Source organism: Diabrotica virgifera, chromosome 8 (genome assembly GCF_917563875.1).
Source record: "Diabrotica virgifera virgifera chromosome 8, PGI_DIABVI_V3a".
Classification (NCBI taxonomy): Eukaryota; Metazoa; Arthropoda; class Insecta; order Coleoptera; family Chrysomelidae; genus Diabrotica; species Diabrotica virgifera.
In genome coordinates, this window is record NC_065450.1 from 139,227,624 (window position 1) to 139,249,371 (window position 21,748).

The following is a 21,748-nucleotide window of genomic DNA, read 5'->3' on the forward strand; positions in this document are numbered from 1 at the left end:
CCCCTCATAGTAGAAACTTTCTCAGAAATAGCTGACATTACAGATATAGTCTATTCCAACCAACTCCCCCCGGTTTTAATTTACTCACCTGAACAAATTTTTTCACGTGAAATTAGAACCTACTATTTTGAAAGTCAAGAAGTAGCATGTATCAATCAAACAAAGTTCAACGAAACAAAAAACAAATACTGGCCAAACTATGATTCTATATTCACTGATGGATTAAAGTCAAAAGAATATACCAGTTGTGCCTTTTACCATTTTGAGGAAAATACTGACAATAAATTTATTTTACCAAAGGAAGCTTCCATATACACTGCAGAATTAACAGCAATAGTGCAAGCTATGAAATACATACTCGCTCTAACCACGACAAATTCATAATATGTACGGACAGCAAAAGTGCAGTAGATAAACTTAAAAGTGTTAAAATAAATAGATCAGTTAATCATATTGAAGCAAAAATCCTGTATTTACATAATGAGATACACATCAAGAATAAAGTATAACAGGTAATGAAATGGTGGATGCTTTAGCAAAAACAGCCTCAATATCAGGAGAAGAACTAAATCTTAAACTACCCCGTCCGATTTATTCTTAAATCAAAGAAACAAAACAAATGAGATGTGGCATAACCTATACAGTGCATCAACAACCGGAACAAACTTTTGTAAACACCAGCAAAGAATCCCCAGAAAACCATGGTTTCACAAAATACCAAACAGAAACTTTGTCGCCACAAGAAATCGAATACGTGCTAACCATGCACTAACACCTTATTATAAGCACAAAATGAAAATTACAGACGATCCACTTTGTAGTTGTGGTAAAATGGGTACATTGGTACATGTTTTACTTGAATGTCCAATAAATAATGTAAACATTAACAAACTATATAAAAATTTAATTCACTACAAGATAAACCTTCCAATAGACCTAAATTGTATTATTTTTTCAGGAAATAATGATATACTTTATGTACTTTATGTACAAAATTGTAAAATTACTAACCAATTTTGTAAGCAATTCTGCGAAAGAAACTAAATGTAAAGCATTATTACAGGAAAAAAAATGGTGATTAGAAAAAAAATTAATAAACCAATTAAAATAAAAAAGTATAAAAAAAATAAAGAAATAAATAAAATAAAAAAAAAACAAAAAAAATAAAACAAAAAAAAAATAAAATAAAAAAAAAATAAAACAAAAAACACACACACAAAGAGGGCTGAAACCTCCGGGGTGTTAAACCGGGTTGATGCCCTAGCGCTGTGAAGAAAAAAAAGAAATTAAACACCTTACTAATGAATAACAAAACAAATGAATACATCATGCTCAAGTTTGATACTATGAAACAATTTACACAAATTAATTATTCAATCTAACATAGTCTGGCTAATTGGTTCTCACCAAAGCCATAAATTCCACGAAAAAAAAAGGATGTATCAGAAAGAACTTTCAACAAGAAAAGTTTCAGATTTAAATAACTATTTACCATATTAATTTTTATTATAATGGTGAATTCTACATCTGAGACTTTTTAGTTTGTTTAAGAGATGTCGCTGGATTGCGTCCCAATGGGAATTTCAATGATCCTTGAAATTTCCCTTAAATAGATGGGCTAGCTGGTTTTCGATTCAGAGCACGCAGAGGTGAGCACGCTAGCGCTGTTGAGGAAGCCTGCAATGGCAGAAACAGCTTTGTAAATGTAATCCTAAATAGTGTGATTGTTTTTTCAATGGGGTGAGAAACTACAATACTTGCATCTTCTTCTTTCGGTGTCATATTAATCCTAAATAGTGTGATTGTTTTTTCAATGGGGTGAGAAACTACAATACTTGCATCTTCTTCTTTCGGTGTCATATTAGGCCCCCCTAAGGTTGGCAATTACATTAGCAAGCTGTTCACGGTCTCCAGCTAATCTTAGAGTTTTTCAATCTTAACAATTCTCCATCGCATTTTTTCTTTAAGAACCATCATCATCCAGACTTCTGCGTCTAAAGTTGAACATAGACCTCAACTAATTTCTTCTCCTCCCTAATTTGTTCTTTAAGAATGTGATGTTAAAATACTCTTCCTAGGTACACATCAACCCAAAGTAGCTGCTCAAACGTTCCTTCATATCGAGGAGTACATGGAACTTCATCGATACATTTTATAAGGGCACCTTTGATGGACTTCTCTTCCATTCGCGGACACCTTGTTGTCCGGGTAGTCCTTGGGAATCGCTGAAGTGTTGTTTTTATGCGTAACAGTTTTGTAACTTCGACTACTACAATATTTGAGGCAGGAAGTAACAGCTTTTGTGTAATTTTCTCGTCGGACGTACTTCTGGTGGATGTCTCATCAGTTCTCCTAGTGCGGCAGATTCGTGCAAATATTGTAAGAATTGTGCATTTAATGATAGAAGCATATAATTTGGACCACATATACTACACATATTAAGGTTCAAAATTAGATACGAGGCCATCTCAGATTTTACCTTTTAAAAAATGGGGGGCATTCAAAATGGCGACGATACATATGTGACTAAAAGCACGATAACTTTTTAACAAAAAGTCCAACTTCAACCAAATTTGGTATATGGGTTCTATTTTTGCTGTATAAGATTGAGCTCTTGAACCGGAAGAATCGGTTTACCAGAAGGTGTGTTTTTCCTGATTTTTTATGTAAAAATATGTTGTTGTTTTTTCAATTCTTTCACCCTGTTTATATTAATTCTTCAAAAAGATAATACCGCCGTTGAAAAGAGCATAAAAATATTTTTTAGGAATATTTTGAAGTTTTTAGTGTTAATTACCATTTAATAAATGCATAACTTATCTTCACATGTAGCTATGTGCGGCAGATTAGTGCAAATATTATAAGAATTATTGTGCATTTAATCCTAGAAGCATATAATTTGGACCACATATGCTACACATACAAAGGTTCCAATTTAGATATGAGGCCACCTCAGATTTTGCCTTTTACAAAAATGGAAGGCGTGCAAAATGGCGACTATACATATGTGACTAATAGCACGATATCTTTTGAACGAACAGTCCGATTTCAACCAAATTTGGTATATATAGGTTTCCTTTTTTACGTAAAAGATCAAGGCCTTGAATCGGAAAAATCGGTTTACCAGAAGTTGTGTTTTTCCTAATTTTTTAGTAAAAATATGTTGTTTATTTCTTAATTTTTTCACCTTGTATATATTAATTTTTCAAAAAGGTAATACCGGCGTTGAAAAGATCGTAAAAATACTTTTTAGGAAATATTTTAAACTCTTTAATTGTGTTAATTACCAATTACTAAATGCATAACGTATCTTCACATCCTATGAAACTATGTGCGGCAGATTCGTGCAGAAATAATAAAAGAATTATTATGCATTTAATGGTAGAAGAATTATAACATAATACTCCAGACGACGAGCTCCACCCTGGCACCAGGTACCTTGGAGACCATCGACCACATGAAATTCTTGTTCAGCTACCCCCAAAACCCTCAGAGTAATGGTTATTGACTGATTTTGAATGATTATAACATAAAACTCCAGGCGACGAGTTCCACCCTGGTCACCAGGTATCTTGGAGACCATCGCCAACATTAAATTCGTGGCCGGCGACCCCAAAAACCCCCCGAGTAATGGATATTGACTGATTTTTAATGATTATAACATAAAACTCTAGGCGACGAGTTCCACCGTGGGCACCAGGTACCTTGGAGACCATCGCCGATATGAAATTCGTGCTCAGCGATCCCCAAAACCCCAGATTATAAAAATTCAACTCATTTCCATCAATATTTCCCGAGTTCTAAATTTTTCATTTTCACCTCTTCGGGATGCACTTTTAAAATGCATTTTCTTATGCACAAAAATTTTTGCCCTAGATGAATTTAGTTCACAAAGTTGCCTTACACTCTCTCTAATCGAATGCAAAAAGTTGCATGACGATTCATCTTACTGAAACGCTTTTGTTTAGTTACGAGTGACTAAAATTAAAAATATTATAAAAAAAATCAACTAAAAAGCAAAAAATAAAAAAAAATTGAAAAAATCTAATACATTCGTGAAAGAAAAGCGTGGGGCGCAAACCGATTATTCGATGAAGACGCGCCACGCTTTTCTTTGACGAATGTGTTTTTTCACAATTTTAGTCACTCGTAACTAAAGAAAAACGTTTCTTAAATTTTTTTTTTTCAAATTTTTATTAAATGTCTTAAGAATTTCTCAAACGCTCAAATGTGTCAATTTTACTTAGTAAGCCATGACTGCTTATGTTGCCATGGAATTTGTTTGACATTTATAGTTAAATAAGTAAATTGGCCAGTTCATAATGCCACTTTTAAGCAAAGAGGACAGAATATTAATTAAATATTACCGTGAAAAAAATAATTATGGTGCAAGAAAAATTGTAAATAATTTCATGAGAAAAAATGGCATATTGGAACGATAGAAAAGTTTTTAAGACATTGGGAAACCCATGGGTCTATTGAACATAAAAGTGGAAGAGGAAGGAAGCGAAACTCAAGAACCAAAGAAAATATTGCTAGAGTAAGGGTTGTTTTAGGAAATATGCAACCTGGCCAATCTGTTGGAACAAGGAAAATCGCAAAAGAAACTAGAATTTCCCGCACATCAATTCGAAGAATCATTAAAGAAGATTGCCATCTTTTCATATTTCAAAACGTTTACTGACAAAGACTTACTGCTAATGTACGAGAAAAAACGACTGGAAAGATGTAATTTGCTACTAAGAAGATTCCGCACTCGTGAAGATTACATAAATATGGTTTTCAGATGAAAAAATGTTTTATTTACGGTCTCCTAAAAATACCCAAAATAATAGGGTATATTCTGACGTACAATTTAAGAGAGAAATTCCACTAGAGCATCTTTTAATTGAAAAAAAGTCATTTCTCAAAAGGTATAATGGTCTCTGTTGCAATATCCATGTTGGGAAAATCTCGTCTGATTTTTGTTGATTCCGGGGTAAAACTTAATTCAGAAACATATCAAGAACAAATCTTGCAGCACCTATTACCTGAAATTCAAGAAGTATGTGATGATTACACTTTCCAGCAGGACGGTGCTCCTTCGCACACTTCCCACAATACAAGGATATTCTTGAATGAAAATTGCCCGGACTATATTGAGCCAGAGATGTGGCCACCTAACAGCCCAGAATTTAATCCGGTTGACTATTTATTTTAGGGAATTTTCGAACAAAATTTGTATGAAGGACAACAATTTGAAACCATCGAACAGCTCAAAGAAAGAATGCGGTTTGTTTGGAACAATTTTGAACAGGGTGTAATAAATGGGGCTATCAATTTATGGCGCAGACGACTTCAAGAAGTGGTAAACAATAATGGTGGACACATTCATAATATTTTAGTCTAAGTTTTAAAATTATTATTTTCATACAGTATGTCCCTGTAAGTTGTATCCATATGGAAAACTATTTTATTATTAAATTTACGAAAAAAGTTATTCTTGATAAAAAGCTCTGCATGGTCCGAAACCTAATATTTAACCATCAAATATCAATTTTTTTTTGAATATTATACGAAGTATGTCAAAAAGTTTGAATTTCACTCAAGAGTAAAGTAGCTTTATTTTTCACAATATTGAAAATTGCTGTTATGAAAAGTTGTTTGGAATTAAAAACTATATTCTAGTATGCAATTAAATCCTTCTAATTGAAATTTTTTTTAAATTATGGAAAACTAACATTATTTTCAGTTATTTCAATTCAGATAACTCTTTTATTATTAATTTTACGAAAAAAGTGATTCTGAATAAAAAGTTCTGCATGGTCTATAACCTAAAATACAACCATCTTATGCCAAATTTTATCAATTTTATACGAGGTATGTATAATTTTTCAAAAAAAAAAATGTCAATTAGAAAGATGTAATTTCATACTAGAATATAGTTTTTAATTCCAAACAACTTTTCATAATAGCAATTTTCAATATTGTGAAAAATAAAGCTATTTTACTCTTGAGTAAAATTCAAACTTTTTGACATATCTCGTATAATATTCAAAAAATTGATATTTGATGTTTTAGGTTTTGGACCATGCAGAGCTTTTTATGAAGAATAACTTTTTTTCGTAAAATTAATAATAAAAAAGATGATAATTTGCGAATTCGATAATTTTGAAAAATTTATTTTTTTACTGAAGTGTTCTAGATAGTTAAACTACCAAAAGAGTATATCAGTTCAATTTTAGCTAAGACAGTGTTCATTTACAACGAGCTCAAATGCGCCGTTACATAATTTTTTTTATAAGTCCGACCCTGTACGTTATTTTTGCTTCCAAATTTGCAGTCATGTTGAGGACATGTTAGGCGTTAGGCTAATAGCCCTGCAAAAAGAAATTAAATCGCCCAAAAAATAAAAAAGTTATTTTCAACTAAAAAAATGTACTCCTTTATTTCGGCCCACAGTGTATACTTACATACCGATACAAGGAATGATTTCAAAAGTCTGCACTATCATACCTTCTTGCTCAATTTTTGCTAATAGGGAACTGATGGAAAGGATGAACTATGCCGCATTGGTTAGCAAATCTTTGGCAAGTTCTTGAGGGGTAGCGAAAGACAGTCAACAATTCCGTGCTTGTTATTTTGTTTTTAATATGTTTGTTTGTTAGTAACATTTGAAAATGTTAGTGTTTGTTATTTAAACGATGTTTTAACGATTTTTTAGGTACAAAGCAATTAGAAATGTCATCGAGCGATTCGGATCGATCTACTACTTCTGATGTCAATACTCCCACTTCTGCCAGTAAGGGTAAGCACAAGAAATTCACCAAAACAAAGCCTGTAAGAAAACTAGATACCGTTGACAATACTCGCGAGAACATGGATACAGATGAAGAAGAAGTTCTTATACCAAAAGGCGATGAACCAAGTCAAAAGTCTTTGCCCAAAGAGGAAAAGCCAAAGGATAATGCCAAAGACACCGGAAAATCTAAAAAAACTCAGAATAGAACAGAAAAATTAAAATCAAGCAAATCTCCAGATATAGAAAGCACAAAAGTTGAACCAAAACCTAAAAGAGAATGTGCCAAATTACCACAAAACTACCTTCCAATGTTGTCTTCCTCGGACGAAGATGAAATATTTCATGGGTTCGACGAAAAAACGGCGAAGAATACAAAATCGTGTGAAACTTCTTGCGGTCACGCACCTCCTTTATTAGATCTTCTAAATAAGGATCTGGGAAGGCGGTTTGGGAAGGAAAAAGTGAACATGTCAAAAGAACAAATAGAGAAGTGGCTAAAAGATGCGGCGTTAGCAGGAAGTAGTCTCAAAAAGGAAAATGATGAAATGTTAAAGTTTGGTGAAAGAATTCCCACAGAAACCAATATGGAGATAGCAGGAGCTATAGATACTGAAAAACTAAAACAGTCACTGTCGGAGTTAAGTAAGTAGTAAATTTATCAATATAGCCCAGTAAATGGACGGGAAATTCGGCGATACCGTGTAATTTTCAGAGGCAACTCCTAATTGCATGAAAATTTGGATTTAGGTTCTACTTACCCTCCACTTCAAAGTTGAAATTGTGCCGTTGGTTGCTTTTACTTGGGGGGTGACAGACACCCCTTCTCGGGGGTGAAAAACATACGTTCAAGATAAGACCGGAAATGGATAAATTGACTGATTTTAAGCAACTTTTGTTCTATAAAGTTTTTTACTTAAGTCAATACTTTTCAAGTTGTTTGCCATTGAAAATGTTGATTTTTCGACAAAAAAACTACGTTTTCAGACGGTTTTTCGCAAATAACTCAAAAAGTAAACATTTTATCGAAAAAAATATCCTTAGCAAAAGTGTAGCTTATAAAAAACCCAAAAAAAATGGTGTATCAGTAAAGTCTATCAATCAAATAAAAACAAAGTTGTAGCTCATGAAAAATACGTTCTTATTCCTCTAATTCCAAATCGAATATTTCAAGGTGAAATCACAGAAAAATTAAGCACTTTTCGGGAAAAACCCATTGAAACTTTTTTAAAGTGTTTATAAAAAGCTTTGTTTTAATTGTTAGCAAAAGTTTTAGCATTAAAAATAAGCGAGTTATGCTCAAAATAAAGTTGGCCCTCTTTTTTTTGTAAAAAATTATGAAAATCTCGCCGTGTTTAGCTCCCCAAATGAAATTAATCGCTACCGCTTTACAAACAATTTACTTACCTATCTATTTTTTATATGATCTGTCAGTCTCGCCGCTTTAAAGTGTTTATTTTTGAATGGGTCACTAATCACGAGTGTATGCAAATTATGAACAGCCATATCTTAACCAATTTTTGTCTTACGGAGAAACAAAATCAAACTAGCATATTTATAATAGCAAAACCTACATTTTTTTACTCTTTAAGATTTTTCTTATCACTAATACTTTTTAAGTTATTTTGAAAAAATGAAATTTTTACAAAATTTTTTTTAATATAAAACCAAATGTTTTCAAAAATAAGCACTTCAAACCAATCAAACTTACAGATCATATAAACAATACACATACAGTTAAAATAGATGGTAAATCCAAACGATTAATTTCATTTAGGGTGCTAAATAGAGGGAGGTTTTCACGATTTTTTTACCAAAAGAAGGGGCCAACTTTTTTTTCAGTGTAACTCGTTTATTTTTGATGCTATAAACTTTTGTAAAAAACAAATAATAAGCTTTTTTTCGATACTTTAAAAATGTTAATAAGGTTTTCCCGAAAAACGCTTCTTTCTTCGGTGATTTCGCGTTGAATTATTCGATTTGGAATTAGACGAATAAGAACGTATTTTTCATGAGCTACAACTTTGCTTCTACTCAATTTGTAGACTTTACTGGTACACCATTTTTTTCGTTCTTTATAGGCTACACTTTTGCTAAAAATATTTTTTTCGATAAAATAATTCCTTTTTGAGTTATTTCGGAAAAACGGTCTGAAAACGTAGTTTTTTTATCGAAAAATCAACATTTTAAATCGCGAATAACTCGAAAAGTATTGACTTACTTCATAGAACAAAAAGTGCTTAAAATAAGTCAATTTATCCATTTCCGGCCTTATTTTAAACACGCGTTTTTCACCCCCGAGAAGGGGTAAATGTCACCCCCCAAGTAAAAGCAACCAACGGCACAAATTCAACTTTGAAGTGGAGGGTAAGTAGAACCTAAATCCAAATTTTCATGCAATTCGGAGTTGCCCCTGGAAATTACACTCCAAAACGGTCATTTATTGGGCTAATAATAATGAGTATATGATTATAACACAACGCTGTAATTCGTTTAGAACACTAATTTAAGGGTATTTTTCAATTTTCATTTCATTGCTAGTTTGTATTTGTAATTCCTTTGTTTTCTCATCAGTTGAATCTTGCATCTTATAGTCTTTATTTAAATGTCTCATATTGTAATTTGACTCTCCTACCTTTCTGTGAATTAAATAGTGTATGTTATAAAAACGTGCATTAGCACAACAAATAATTGACAAACGTTTTATCAGATCACATGATCGTTAAACACATGATCTTTTAAGCGGGTATAAAAAGGTGAAAGTTACAATACGTAGGAAAAGAAAAGAAAAATTTTGTGAGGCTATAAGATCTTTGAAAAAAAAAATACATCAGCAGGTCTAAAAAGGTGACCGTTACAATACCTAGGAAAAGAACAGTACCTACAGTATTTTTAGACGGTAATCACTACGTTGGTCATGAACAAGGCAACGAAAAATAAAACAGGAATTAGATGGAATGCTTTCGGTCAGCATCTAGACTTTGCGGATGATATATGTCTGGTGTCCGAAAAAAGACAACATATGCAGAAAAAAACAGAAAAGGTGACACAAGAAGCAAGAAAAATAGGATTACACAAAGAGGTTAACACAAGTAAAACCAAACTTATGAAGATAAATACGGAAAGAGAAATGGGTATATTCATTGAAGGACAAGAAGTAGAAAATGTACAGAAGTGTTGCTATCTGGGAAGCATAATTGACGCTAGCGGTGGAATAGAAGAGAAAATTAATGGAAGGATAACTAAAGCCCAAAATGCGTTCTATACGCTGACGAAAACATGGAAGTCCAATAAATTAACGACCAAAACCAAAATCAGGATATTTAATACAAATGTAAAGAGCATATATGCAGCAGAAACTTGGAAAATAGAGAAAAAGATTATACAAAAGGTTCAAACATTTGTAAATAGATGCCTTAGACGAATATTGCAAATATATTGGCCAAATCGGATAAGTAACAAGGAACTTTGGAGAAAAACTAATCAAGAGCCGATAGCCAAAACGATAAATAGGCACAAATGGAAGTTTATTGGACACACATTAAGGAGAAATGAAGATGATATAACCAAACAAGCCCTGGATTACCAACCAACTGGAAAAAGAAAACAAGGCAGACCAATGACATCCTGGAAAAGAAATATTACCAGAGAGCTAGAAGACAATGGGTTAACATGGAAAGAGGTGAAAGCCCTGGCCAGAAACAGAGATGAATGAAGGGGGACTGTAGAGTCCCTATGTTGCAAATGGAATCAAGAGGAGTAAAGTAAGTAAGTGCCACATTGCCATTGTAGCAATCTCAGATAACATAGAGGATAGCAAAACATATATTTAGGTAATATTATTGGACAAATATAGCAAAGCGACCCGAAATAAAGTAAAGGCCATGAAAAATAATAAAGCTGCTGGTCCAGATGAAATACGAAGTGAACTGTTAAAACTGGCAAATGAAAAAAATATAGATCTTTTAGACCAACTATTTAACACAGTCTATTCCACAGGAATGATTCCACGTGAAATGCTGACATCAATATTTATTTGTTTACCAAAGAAAGCAAATGCCAAAGAATGTAGTGATTATCGAACGATCAATCTAATGTCACATACCTTAAAAACGCTGCTAAAAATCACCCATAATAGAATACACGCTAAGCTGGAGATGCATATTAGGGCAGTCAATGAGGGTATTTGGCTCCGAATTCCATCCTACTACATCGATTTACTTGATATTTCTACAGTAAGTAGGGAATAGCTCAAGAAACAAAGTCTACCCTATGCCGATGTGCGGTTTTATCTTGGGGGTGGTTCCCACCCCGTCTCGGCGGTGAAAAATGTTTTGGTTAAAATAGCTACGGAAGAGGCTAGAGACCTTAATTTTAAGCAAAAACTGTTCCATAATTATTTTTTAAAAACTCAATACTTTTTTAGTTATTCGTGGTTGAAAATTGGCCATTTTCATTGAAAAATTACACCTTTTCGGTCGTATTTTTGCGAATACCTTAAAAATTATGCATCTAACAAAAAAACTATATAAAATATTTCTGTAGGTTATAAAAAAACAAAGAGATTCGTTCCTTCATAAATCTTCTAGTTAAAATACAAAGAGGGATATGGTAGGTAAGAAGAGTTTGTTTTTTTTGCATGCTCAAATTGGTGTATTCAACTTGAAATACCAGAGAAACTGTCGATTTTAGGTGTATAATGATACTAATAACTTTTGTAGTGCTTGAAAAGACCGTTAAAATGAGCAATACTAAATGTCGATTACATTCAAACTAACGGCCGTTTTCACAAAGTAAAGTTAACTTGTGGTTAAGAGATAACCAGAGGTTACCCCAAAATATGCGATTTAGTTTCAGGTCAACGGCGAAATATGATAAACTCACAGAATTTTTAACCAGAGGTTGGAGTGGGTTACCCTTATGGGTATACCCAGAAGGGTAACAATTATGAAACTGAAACTCATATTTTGGGGTAATTTTGAGGTTATCTCTTAACCACAAGTTAACTTTACTTTGTGAAACCGGCCGTAAGCTAGATATTCTGCAAAAAAAATTGATGACTAATGTATTTTCATCAGAATTTAAATACATCTTATTAGTCCATTCTTTAACGGTAAAATATTGCAAAATCTCTAAATTTTAAAGAACCGCTTGGATTGACATGAAATTTGGCATACACATAGCTAACAAGTCAAAGGAAAAAAGTGATATTGTGCCGATATGTGCTTTTGCCCTGGGGGTGGTTCTCACCCCTCTTGGGGGTGAAAAAATATTCGTCCAAAGAAAGTCAGGAAATGGGCAAACTGGCTAATTTTAAGTAACTTTTGTTCTATAGAGTTTTTTCACTAAGTCAATACTTTTCGAGTTATTTGGCAGTAAATATCTTTATTTTTTCAACAAAATAACCCCGCTTTTAGACGGTTTTTCGCAAATAACTCAAATAGTAAGTATTTTGTCGAAAAAACATTCTTAGCAAAAATATAGCCTATAAAAATTTTTAAAAAAATGGTGTATATATCACGTCTCTATACCTAGTAGAAGCAGAGTTATAGCTAATGAAAAATAGGGTCATATTCGTCAAATTCCAAATGGAATATTTTAACGTGAAATAACCAAAAATGAAGCACATTTCGGGGAAAACTCATTACAACTTATTTAAAGTATTTAAAAAAAGCTTCATTTTTGATTTATAAAAAAAATTTCTAGCATCAAAATTAAACAAGTTACGCTCAAAATAAAGTTAGTCCCTTTTTGTTTTGGTAAAAAAATCGAGAAAATCACCCCCTAATTAGTATCTTAAATGAACTTAATCGTTATGACTTGACAAGTTTCTTAACTCGTGTATATATTGTTTATATGATCAGTAAGTTTCATCGGTTCAAAGTCCTTACTATTGAAAGGGCTGTAGTTAAAAGGGGTTAAACGAGTCACTGATCACGAATGTATGCAAATTTAGAAACACCAAATCTTAATCAATTTTTGTCTAACACAAAAACAAAAAAATACATGATATTCAGAAAAGCAAATCTGACTTTTTTTGTTTTTCGAGATTTTTGGTATCTCTAACAATTTTTAAGTTATTTTGAAAAAAAGCATATTTTTCAAAATTTAAATTTTTAAAAATTTTACTTTGAAACCAAATTTTTTCAAAAATAAGCACTTTGAATCGACGAAATTTACAGATCATATAAACACAACATAAGTAAAATAATTTGTGGAGCGGTAACGATTAATTTCATTTAAGTTGCTAATTGGGGGTTGGTCTTCCCGATTTTTTTTTGCAAAAACAAAAGGGACCAACTTTATTTTGACCGTAACTTGCTTAAATTTAATGCTAGAAACTTTTTGTAAAAACAGAAATAAATCTTTTTTTAAACACTTTAAAAAAGTTTAAATGGGTTTTCCCCAAAAAGTGCTTAATTTTTTCGATATTTCACGTCAAAATATTCTATTTGAAATTTGGTGAATATGAATCTATTTTTCATTGGCTATAACTCTAGTTCTACGAGATCCAGAGACCTAACGCGTACACAATTTTTTTTTTACTTTTTTATAGGCTATATTTTTGCTAAGAACGATTTTTCGACAAAATACTTACTTTTTTAGTTATTTGCGAAAAACCGTCTAAAAATGTGGTTATTTTGTTGAAAAATGAACATGTTCACTCGCAAATAACTCGAAAAGTGTTGACTTGGCGAAAAAGCTCTATAGAACAAAAATTACTTAAAATTAGTTAGTTTACCCATTTCCGGACTTATTTTTGACATATATTTTTTCACCCCCAAGAGGGGGTGAAAGTCACCCCCAGAGCTAAAGAACACATCGGCACAATATCACTTTTTTTCTTTGGCATGTAAGATATACGCATGCCAAATTTCATGTCAATCCAAGCGGTTCTTTAAAATTTAGAGCAAAAACCGTGAAAGAATGGACAATACTTTTTATTATAGTGTTATTTCTATGTTCAAAAAGTTGAACTGGATTAAAATGAATCGTTTTTGAAAAAAATAAGATCAAATTATAGAGCGCATTTTTAAATGTTCTTAAAAATCTTCATTTTCCTCCATGTAACTCGAAAAAAATAAGAGATACGAAAAAAGGTACTACAGAAAAATGTAGGGCTTTTTCAGATAAAGATTTCCTTTTTATTTTTCATTACGGTATCTCTTATCATTTTCATGTTACATGGAGAAAAAGGAAGATTAATTCATTTTAAACCCGTCCAACTTTTTGAACATAGAAATAACACTATAATAAAAGGCATTGTAGAAGGAAAACGATGCATTTACATTTTGGTGGATGGGGGTTAAAATTACTTCTCATTTTTTCTTAAAATACATTAGTTATCAATTTTGTTTGCAGCATATCTCGCTTAGTTTTAATGTAATGGACCTCTAATATAGCTCATTTTAAAGGTCTTTTCAAGCACTACAAAAGGTATTAGTAGCATTATACACCTAAAATCGACCGTTTCTATGTTATTTCAAGTTGAATACACCAATTTGAGAATGTACCAAAAAAGAAACTATTTTCACCTACCATATATCTTTTTGTATTATAACTAGAAGACTTGCGAAGGCAAATGTCTCTTTGTTTTTTATGACCTACAAAAATGTTTAATATAGTTTTTTTTAGTTAGATGCATAGTTTTTAAGGTATTCGCAAAAAACCGGTCGAAAAGGTATTGTTCCAATGAAAATGGTCAATTTTCAACCACGAATATCTCAAAAAGTATTGAGTTTTCAAAAAAAAAATTATAGAACAGTTTTTGCTTAGAATTAGGTTCTCTAGCGAATTTCGTGGTAATTTTAACCAAAACATTTTTCACCCCCGAGACGGGGTGGGAACCATCCCCAAGATAAAAGCACATATCGGCATAGGGTAGACTGAATTAATAGATAAGTAGAGGCTAGGCCCAAAATTTCATTAAAATCCATGCAGTAGGATAGAATTCGGAGGTAATATCCTATTCTTGCTCCCATTGACTGGCGTATATTAGTGATTCCCAGTTTGGATTTGGGAATGCAGTAAGCCCAAGAGAGGCACTATTTTCTTTTAACGTGCTGACCCAAAGATGCTTGGATGTTAACCGAGATTTTTATGAATGCTTTATAGACTACAAAAAATTATAGAAGTATGTACTTAAAAACTACATTGATATCAAATTTATACTACAGCCAACGATCAAATGTGAAAATTGGAAGAGAAGTGTCAGGCAAGGTTGCATACTACCGTTATTGTTTAATGCTTATTCTGAAGAAATCATACAAAAAGCTTTGTTAAACGAGACAGTCGGCATAAAGATGAATGGAGGTTTAATAACTAATAACTTTAGATATACCGACGATACTGTCATAATAGCTGACAACGTGGAAGACTTGAAAGAATAATGAACAAAATATTAGGATATAGTGGAGAATACGAACTCTCTTTTAACATCAAAAAAACCAAATTTATGAAAATTAGCAAGAACAACAATACAAACGAAATATAGGCGGTAGGCGGCCGGAAGATTGAGAGAGTAAAAAAATATAAAAGTCCAAGTTTTTCAACCTAATAAAAATATTTGTAAAATATTTTTAAAAGATTTTTAATTGAAAAACTTTTTGCACCATTTTCCTGGTGACACCTCCATGGCTTCTAAAAATTGCAAGCCAGATGGATGCTGCATTGAAGACAAGAGGGAATTCTAAAAAGTTGCAATTCACAACCCCGTCTACAGCTTGGTAAAGTTCCAACGGAAAATGGACCTAGTTACTCTATAGGAGTAATACTAATATAAAATAAAAATGTATACCATTTTTATTCAGTTGCAATGCGAAGCCAAAACTGTCTTAATTTTTACTTAGGTTAGAGAGCGCATCCAGCACTCTTATAGACGATTTCACCTCTTGTTAGAGGCTCTTCAGAGAATGCATAGGCTGCTATCTCTACTCCAGGTAAATTTTTTCGACATTTATTAGTCCCTCCATTGCAACTGACGTGAGGTAGTAGGTGCGTAGCGGCATCTGCTAAATGAAAGTCTAAGTTTTTCAACCTAATAAAAATATTTGTAAAATATTTTTAAAAGATTTTTAATTGAAAAACTTTTTGGACCATTTTCCTGGTGACACCTCCATGGCTTCTAAAAATTGCAAGCCAGATGGATGCTGCATTGAAGACAAGAGGGAATTCTAAAAAGTTGCAATTCACAACCCCGTCTACAGCTTGGTAAAGTTCCAACGGAAATGGACCTAGTTACTCTATAGGAGTAATACTAATATAAAATAAAAATGTATACCATTTTTATTCAGTTGCAATGCGAAGCCAAAACTGTCTTAATTTTTACTTAGGTTAGAGAGCGCATCGTCAGTTGCAATGGGGGGACTAATAAATGTCGAAAATTTTTACCTGGAGTAGAGATAGCAGTCTATGCATTCTCTGAAGAGCCTCTAACAAGAGGTGAAATCGTCGATAAGAGTGCTGGATGGGCTCTCTAACCTAAGTAAAAATTAAGACAGTTTTGGCTTCGCATTGCAACTGAATAAAAATGGTATACATTTTTATTTTATATTAGTATTACTCCTATAGAGTATCTAGGTCCATTTTCAGTTGGAACTTTACCAAGCTGTAGACGGGGTTGTGAATTGCAACTTTTTAGAATTCCCTCTTGTCTTAAATGCAGCATCCATCTGGCTTGCAATTTTTAGAAGCCATGGAGGTGTCAGCAGGAAAATGGTCCAAAAAGTTTTTCAATTAAAAATATTTTACAAATATTTTTATTAGATTGAAAAACTTAGACTTTCATTTAGCAGATGCCACTACGCACCTACTACCACGTCAGTTGCAATGAGGGGACTAATAAATGTCGAAAATTTTTACCTGGAGTAGAGATAGCAGCTTATGCATTCTCTGAAGAGCCTCTAACAAGAGGTGAAATCGTCTATAAGAGCGCTGGATGCGCTCTCTAACCTAAGTAAAAATTAAGACAGTTTTGGCTTCGCATTGCAACTGAATAAAAATGTTATACATTTTTATTTTAAAAAAATATACTTACGCGAGAAAATATACTCTTGCTTAAAAAAAGCGAGAATTGAAAAATCACGTGTCAACTTCGTAAAAATGAAAAAGATTTTATGCAATAAAGATCTGACAACGGTACTCAGAATAAGGCTCATTAAATGTTATGTACAGTTACGATCACTGAATAGTTTACACCTTAATTTTTATATTGTAATTCTGTAAAGTTGCAGTGTCGTACGGATCTGATAAATGTCAAAATCAAAAAATTTCAAAAAGTCAGTACTTCTCAAAAATTTCGCGTGTTGAAAAATAAAATAAATTGATATCAAACTCTTCCAAAAAAAACTTTTTTGTATACTTTCCATTTTGTTATTTTTTTTTATTTAGCTTAATGCCTCGACAACTAATGGCCCTTGGCATTTTTGTTAAATTTTGTAAAATATATTTATATTATTTTGATTTTTTAATTTTAATCAACCTATTCTAGGTACACCACTGGTAACGTCACTTTGATGTAAAAGGTGCGTTTAAACGAGGTGAAATTTAAAAAAATTGGCTCCTAGATACGTAAGCCTGTAAACTATTCAGTGATCGTAACTGTACATAGTGTGCTTTACTGTGGAGCCGAATCATGGACATTAATCCGAAATGCAATAAATCTACTTAACGCGTTTGAAATGAGGACATTTAGAATTTCATGGTAAGGTAGAGTCACGAATATAGAAGTGTTAAGGAGAATATGCAGAGAGAGGGAAATGAAAAACACAATAAAAGAAAGGAAATTGCAATATCTCGGACATGTGATGAGAGGCGAAAGATACAACATCTTGAGACTCATTCAAGGAAAAATAGAGGGTAGGAGGAGCGTAGGAAGAAGACGCGTTTCCTGGCTAAAGAAACTGAGGTTTGGTTGCAGCTCAAAGCAATTGTTCAGAGCAGCTGCCTTGAAGGTCAGAATAGCCATGATGATTGCCAACCTTCGTCGCGGAGATGGCACTTAAAGAAGAAGATTGGAAAAATACATATTATCTCTCAGAAACAAATTTCTGTTATTCGTTTTAGAGAGGTTGCTGTATTTTGCTCCAGAAGGCTTTAAAGGCACGTATCCACTAAGGTTGCGCTCCGCGCTCCTGCAACTGCTCCACATAGTGGATATGATGGCGCTCCCGGACCGTGTAACAGAGCGCGCTCCGCCTCGGCGCTCGGTGGCGGTTTATATGTAGACGAGCGCATGCCGTATCGATTGGAGCACTTGCAGGTAGCGCGGAGAGCAACCTTAGTGGATACGTGCCTTAATGTCTATCTTTTATCTATAGAAATCTCTTTTCGGTCAAAGTATGTCAAGTTTCGGTTAAGTTGGAGTTCATCGTATAGTGTTAAGAGCCGAAAACATACTTAGAGAAAGCCTTAGGCAGGATTCTTAACCAACGTTACTACTTAGCAGTGTATTCACACTACGCAGCGCCATCTACTTTGGCAGAAAATTGACATCACTGTATATGTCTGACCTATGCAGTAACCGCTTAAATATTTGAATCTTTTCTCCAGAAACAAAGTTATACAGTGCGCGTAAACAAAGTTATACAGTATGGAAACAGATATCTGTTACACCCCGTATGATATAGTAACAAAATGTTGGTTGTGTATATTAGATAGACCAGCGATTTAAAATTTTATATTTTCGACGTTGCCAAATGTATAGTTTCTGATATATATCTACAGATAATAGGCGTATTTTTTAATGAGAATATTTTACAATTTTTTTTGTTACAGTTTTTTATTGCCGATGGTGTTGTTCAGTATAACCACATTGTCTTTGGAAACAGAAATTCTGAATGAAAATTGATCTAAGACTTTTTAATCGTTTCTGGAGAAATTAGTTCTGTCTCTTCTGTAATTTTGTCTTTCAGTTCTTGGATAGTCTGTGGCCTATTTACATACACTTTGCTTGCTTTTCAAATAACACCATAAAAAAACAGTAAAATCCTGTATAAAAGGTATATTTAAAATCCCTCAAAAGGGCCACATCAAAATCACATAACTAGTTTTCGACTGGTTTACCAGTCATCATCAGTGCTTACGTGCAATGTACATGCTACTAGATATTATTATCTTGGTGGTTAGCATGTACATTGCACGTAAGCACTGATGATGACTGGTAAACCAGTCGAAAACTAGTTATGTGATTTTGATGTGACCCTTTTGAGGGATTTTAAATATACCTTTTATACAGAATTTTACTGTTTTTTGTATTACATGGTATACAGCCAACTACAGGAAAACTTTTTCCTTGTGAATTTTTACCATAAAAAATAACCTTTTTTTTTTTTTGGACTGAGGGGAACGCTCATAGCAGACTAGGGAAGGTGTCCCTAGTACTGTTGGACTCGGTCAGGAGAGGAGAACACGCTAGGATACGCCAACCACGTATGATCAATGCATCCCGCGTGCACCCCATAACCAGCCGCCTACCAACCAAAACCACCCCTTTTTCGACCCGGGATATCCCTGGACGGGCTCTATAGAGAGCGATGCATAGGGATATCCCAAGCTGCCTGAAGATGCAGATGCCAGAAAAAATATTCATTGCCATACTTCCACCTAGAAGCGGTAGGAAATGGGGAAAAAGGTCTTGCCTACTCTGGTGAGTAGGCGATTGGGTTCATGTTTTCTCTTCCCCCTGCCTAGACGCGGTAGGGGAGAGGTGGTGTATCTTCCTGCAGGTGACGGCCTTGCCTAAAAAAAAAAAAAAGAAATGCCTACCAGTTGTGTAGGCGATGTGTAGAAAACGATTCGGAAATGTATTGTCGAGAAACTCACGAACTCCTCTATAATAATGAGGAGGTGCTCTATCTTGCTGAAACCTATTTGGTCTATTCACAAGATGAGGATTTATATCATCAGGAAAAGTCGAGATAATTCTGGAGTTATTTCCAGTTCTAAAAATGACAGTAGTGGGAGCACGCAAAATAGAATTTTATTTAGTGACGTCACGTTGCCTAGCAACCGTCGATTCTGCCATTATGAAATTCTATTTTGTGACATCAGCAAAATAGATTCTATATTGCGTGCTCTGGACCCTGGTATTCTTCACCTGTTATGATTCTACCCTAAAACAAAGTAAAATAATTCTTACCCTCACATATATTTTGTCGATACTGCATCACGGTGAGCTTGAAACATGTTATAATCTAATTTACGATATCTTCAACTTTTTCTGTTGGAATATCTCCTACAACTCAAAAATAAACAATACAAGACAAAATTTAAATCCGCTAAGCGTCTCTTTTTGAAAAAAACTATTTTTAAAAAAAATATATAAATTTCTGAAATTTCTGAAGAATTTCTTGATCCCTCTCCCGCATATCCTCCACCCTCTGCATTTATTTTAATTTGCAAACTAGTGGATAAAAGAAAAAAAATTAATATGTATTTATTTATACAGGGTGGGCCAAAGAAAAGAGTCCACTTCGATATTTGACAGTACTTATTAGATTTTATGGAAATGCCGAAACAGCTCGATTTTTATTTTTAAATTACAATTTTTTGATATATATTTCATATTAGTGACGTCATCCATCTGGGCGTGATGACGTAATCAATGATTTTTAAATGGGAATAGGGGTCGTGTGGTAGCTCATTTGAAAGGCTCTTCAATTCTCTATTCAGTAATATAAACAATAATATCATTATTTATACAGGGTGGCTAAAAAATTATTTTTGGAATAAATTAATTTACGCAAAAAGAAGAATGTATGTAATTTATTTAACTCAAAATACATTTTATTGCTGTCAGAAAATAGAAAAAAAATGTTTATTGGGCAAATAAACATTGCTTTTCGCTTAAATGTAAAAACTATCAAAAGAGGTAGGTGGGAGGCTGTTTGTGATTTAATTTAAGCGAAAAAAAAATGTTTATTTGTGTAATAAACATTTTTTCTATTTTCTGACAGCAGTACAATGTATTTAGAGTTAAATAAATTAAAAGAACATTCTTCTTTTTGCGTCAATTAATAAATTTAAAAAATAATATTTTGGTCGCCCTGTATAAATAATAATATTAATGTTTATATTACTGAATAAAGAATTAAACAACCTTTCAAATGAGCTACCACACGACCCCTATTCCCATTTAAAAAAATCATCGATTACGTCATCACGCTCTGATGGATAACGTCACTAATATGAAATATATGCGACAAAATTGCAATATAAAAATAAAAATCGACCGGTTTCGGCATTTTCTTAAAATCGAATAACGACTGCCAAATATCGAGGTGGACTCTTTTCTTTGGCCCACCCTGTATTTATTGCTGTGTTCATGTACTATTAATATAGAAGTTTGAGTAAACGTTTCTTTCATTTTGCAAACGATTACCACGATAGTTACTTTTAAGTAAAATCGTACTTTTCAGAAATTTATATTTTTTTAGAAAAAATCGTTTTTTTTTTTCAAAAAGGGACGCGTAGCGGATTTAAATTTTGTCTTGTATTGTCTACTTTTGAGTTGTAGAAGATATTTCAGCAAAAAAAGTTGAAGATATAGTAAATTAGATAATAACGTGTTTCAAGCTCACCGTGGCATATATATGTTCCTCCATCCAATGCAGATTTTCATCTTACCAGTACCTGCAGTTTTGTTTATTGACCGTGCCATTTAAATGGAAAGAAATCTCATAAATAAAAAAGATTTGGTTAAAAAATTAGGATTGGTGTTGAATCTGTTTAACATTGCGTCACAGATCTGCATTCTGCGATCTGGATAAACTTCATTCAGTCCGTGTATCGATTTGTGTTTTAAAGGGAAGCCATTTTTCATTTTTTAAATATTTACGAACAGTTGTTTGACTAATTTGATTTGCGGTTGCAATTATTCTATTATCCTTCTGAGTTTCTTCAACCATCGACAAAAAAATGTCACTTTTTGTTTCCTCTGGAATACCAGGGTGACCACTTTTTGGGAAATCT

At 33.1% G+C, this 21,748-nt stretch overlaps 1 protein-coding gene across 3 annotated transcripts in view; it reads left to right on the forward strand.

The window, feature by feature from the left end:
- Window positions 1-21,748, forward strand: part of LOC126889377 (titin) — a 251,639-nt gene that overhangs the window by 74,116 nt on the left and 155,775 nt on the right. For all 3 annotated transcript variants that reach the window (XM_050657632.1, XM_050657631.1, XM_050657633.1), the window contains exon 5: window positions 6,704-7,423. In XM_050657632.1, coding sequence (XP_050513589.1) covers window positions 6,704-7,423 — 720 coding nt within the window. The remainder of the gene's footprint in view (window positions 1-6,703; window positions 7,424-21,748) is intronic.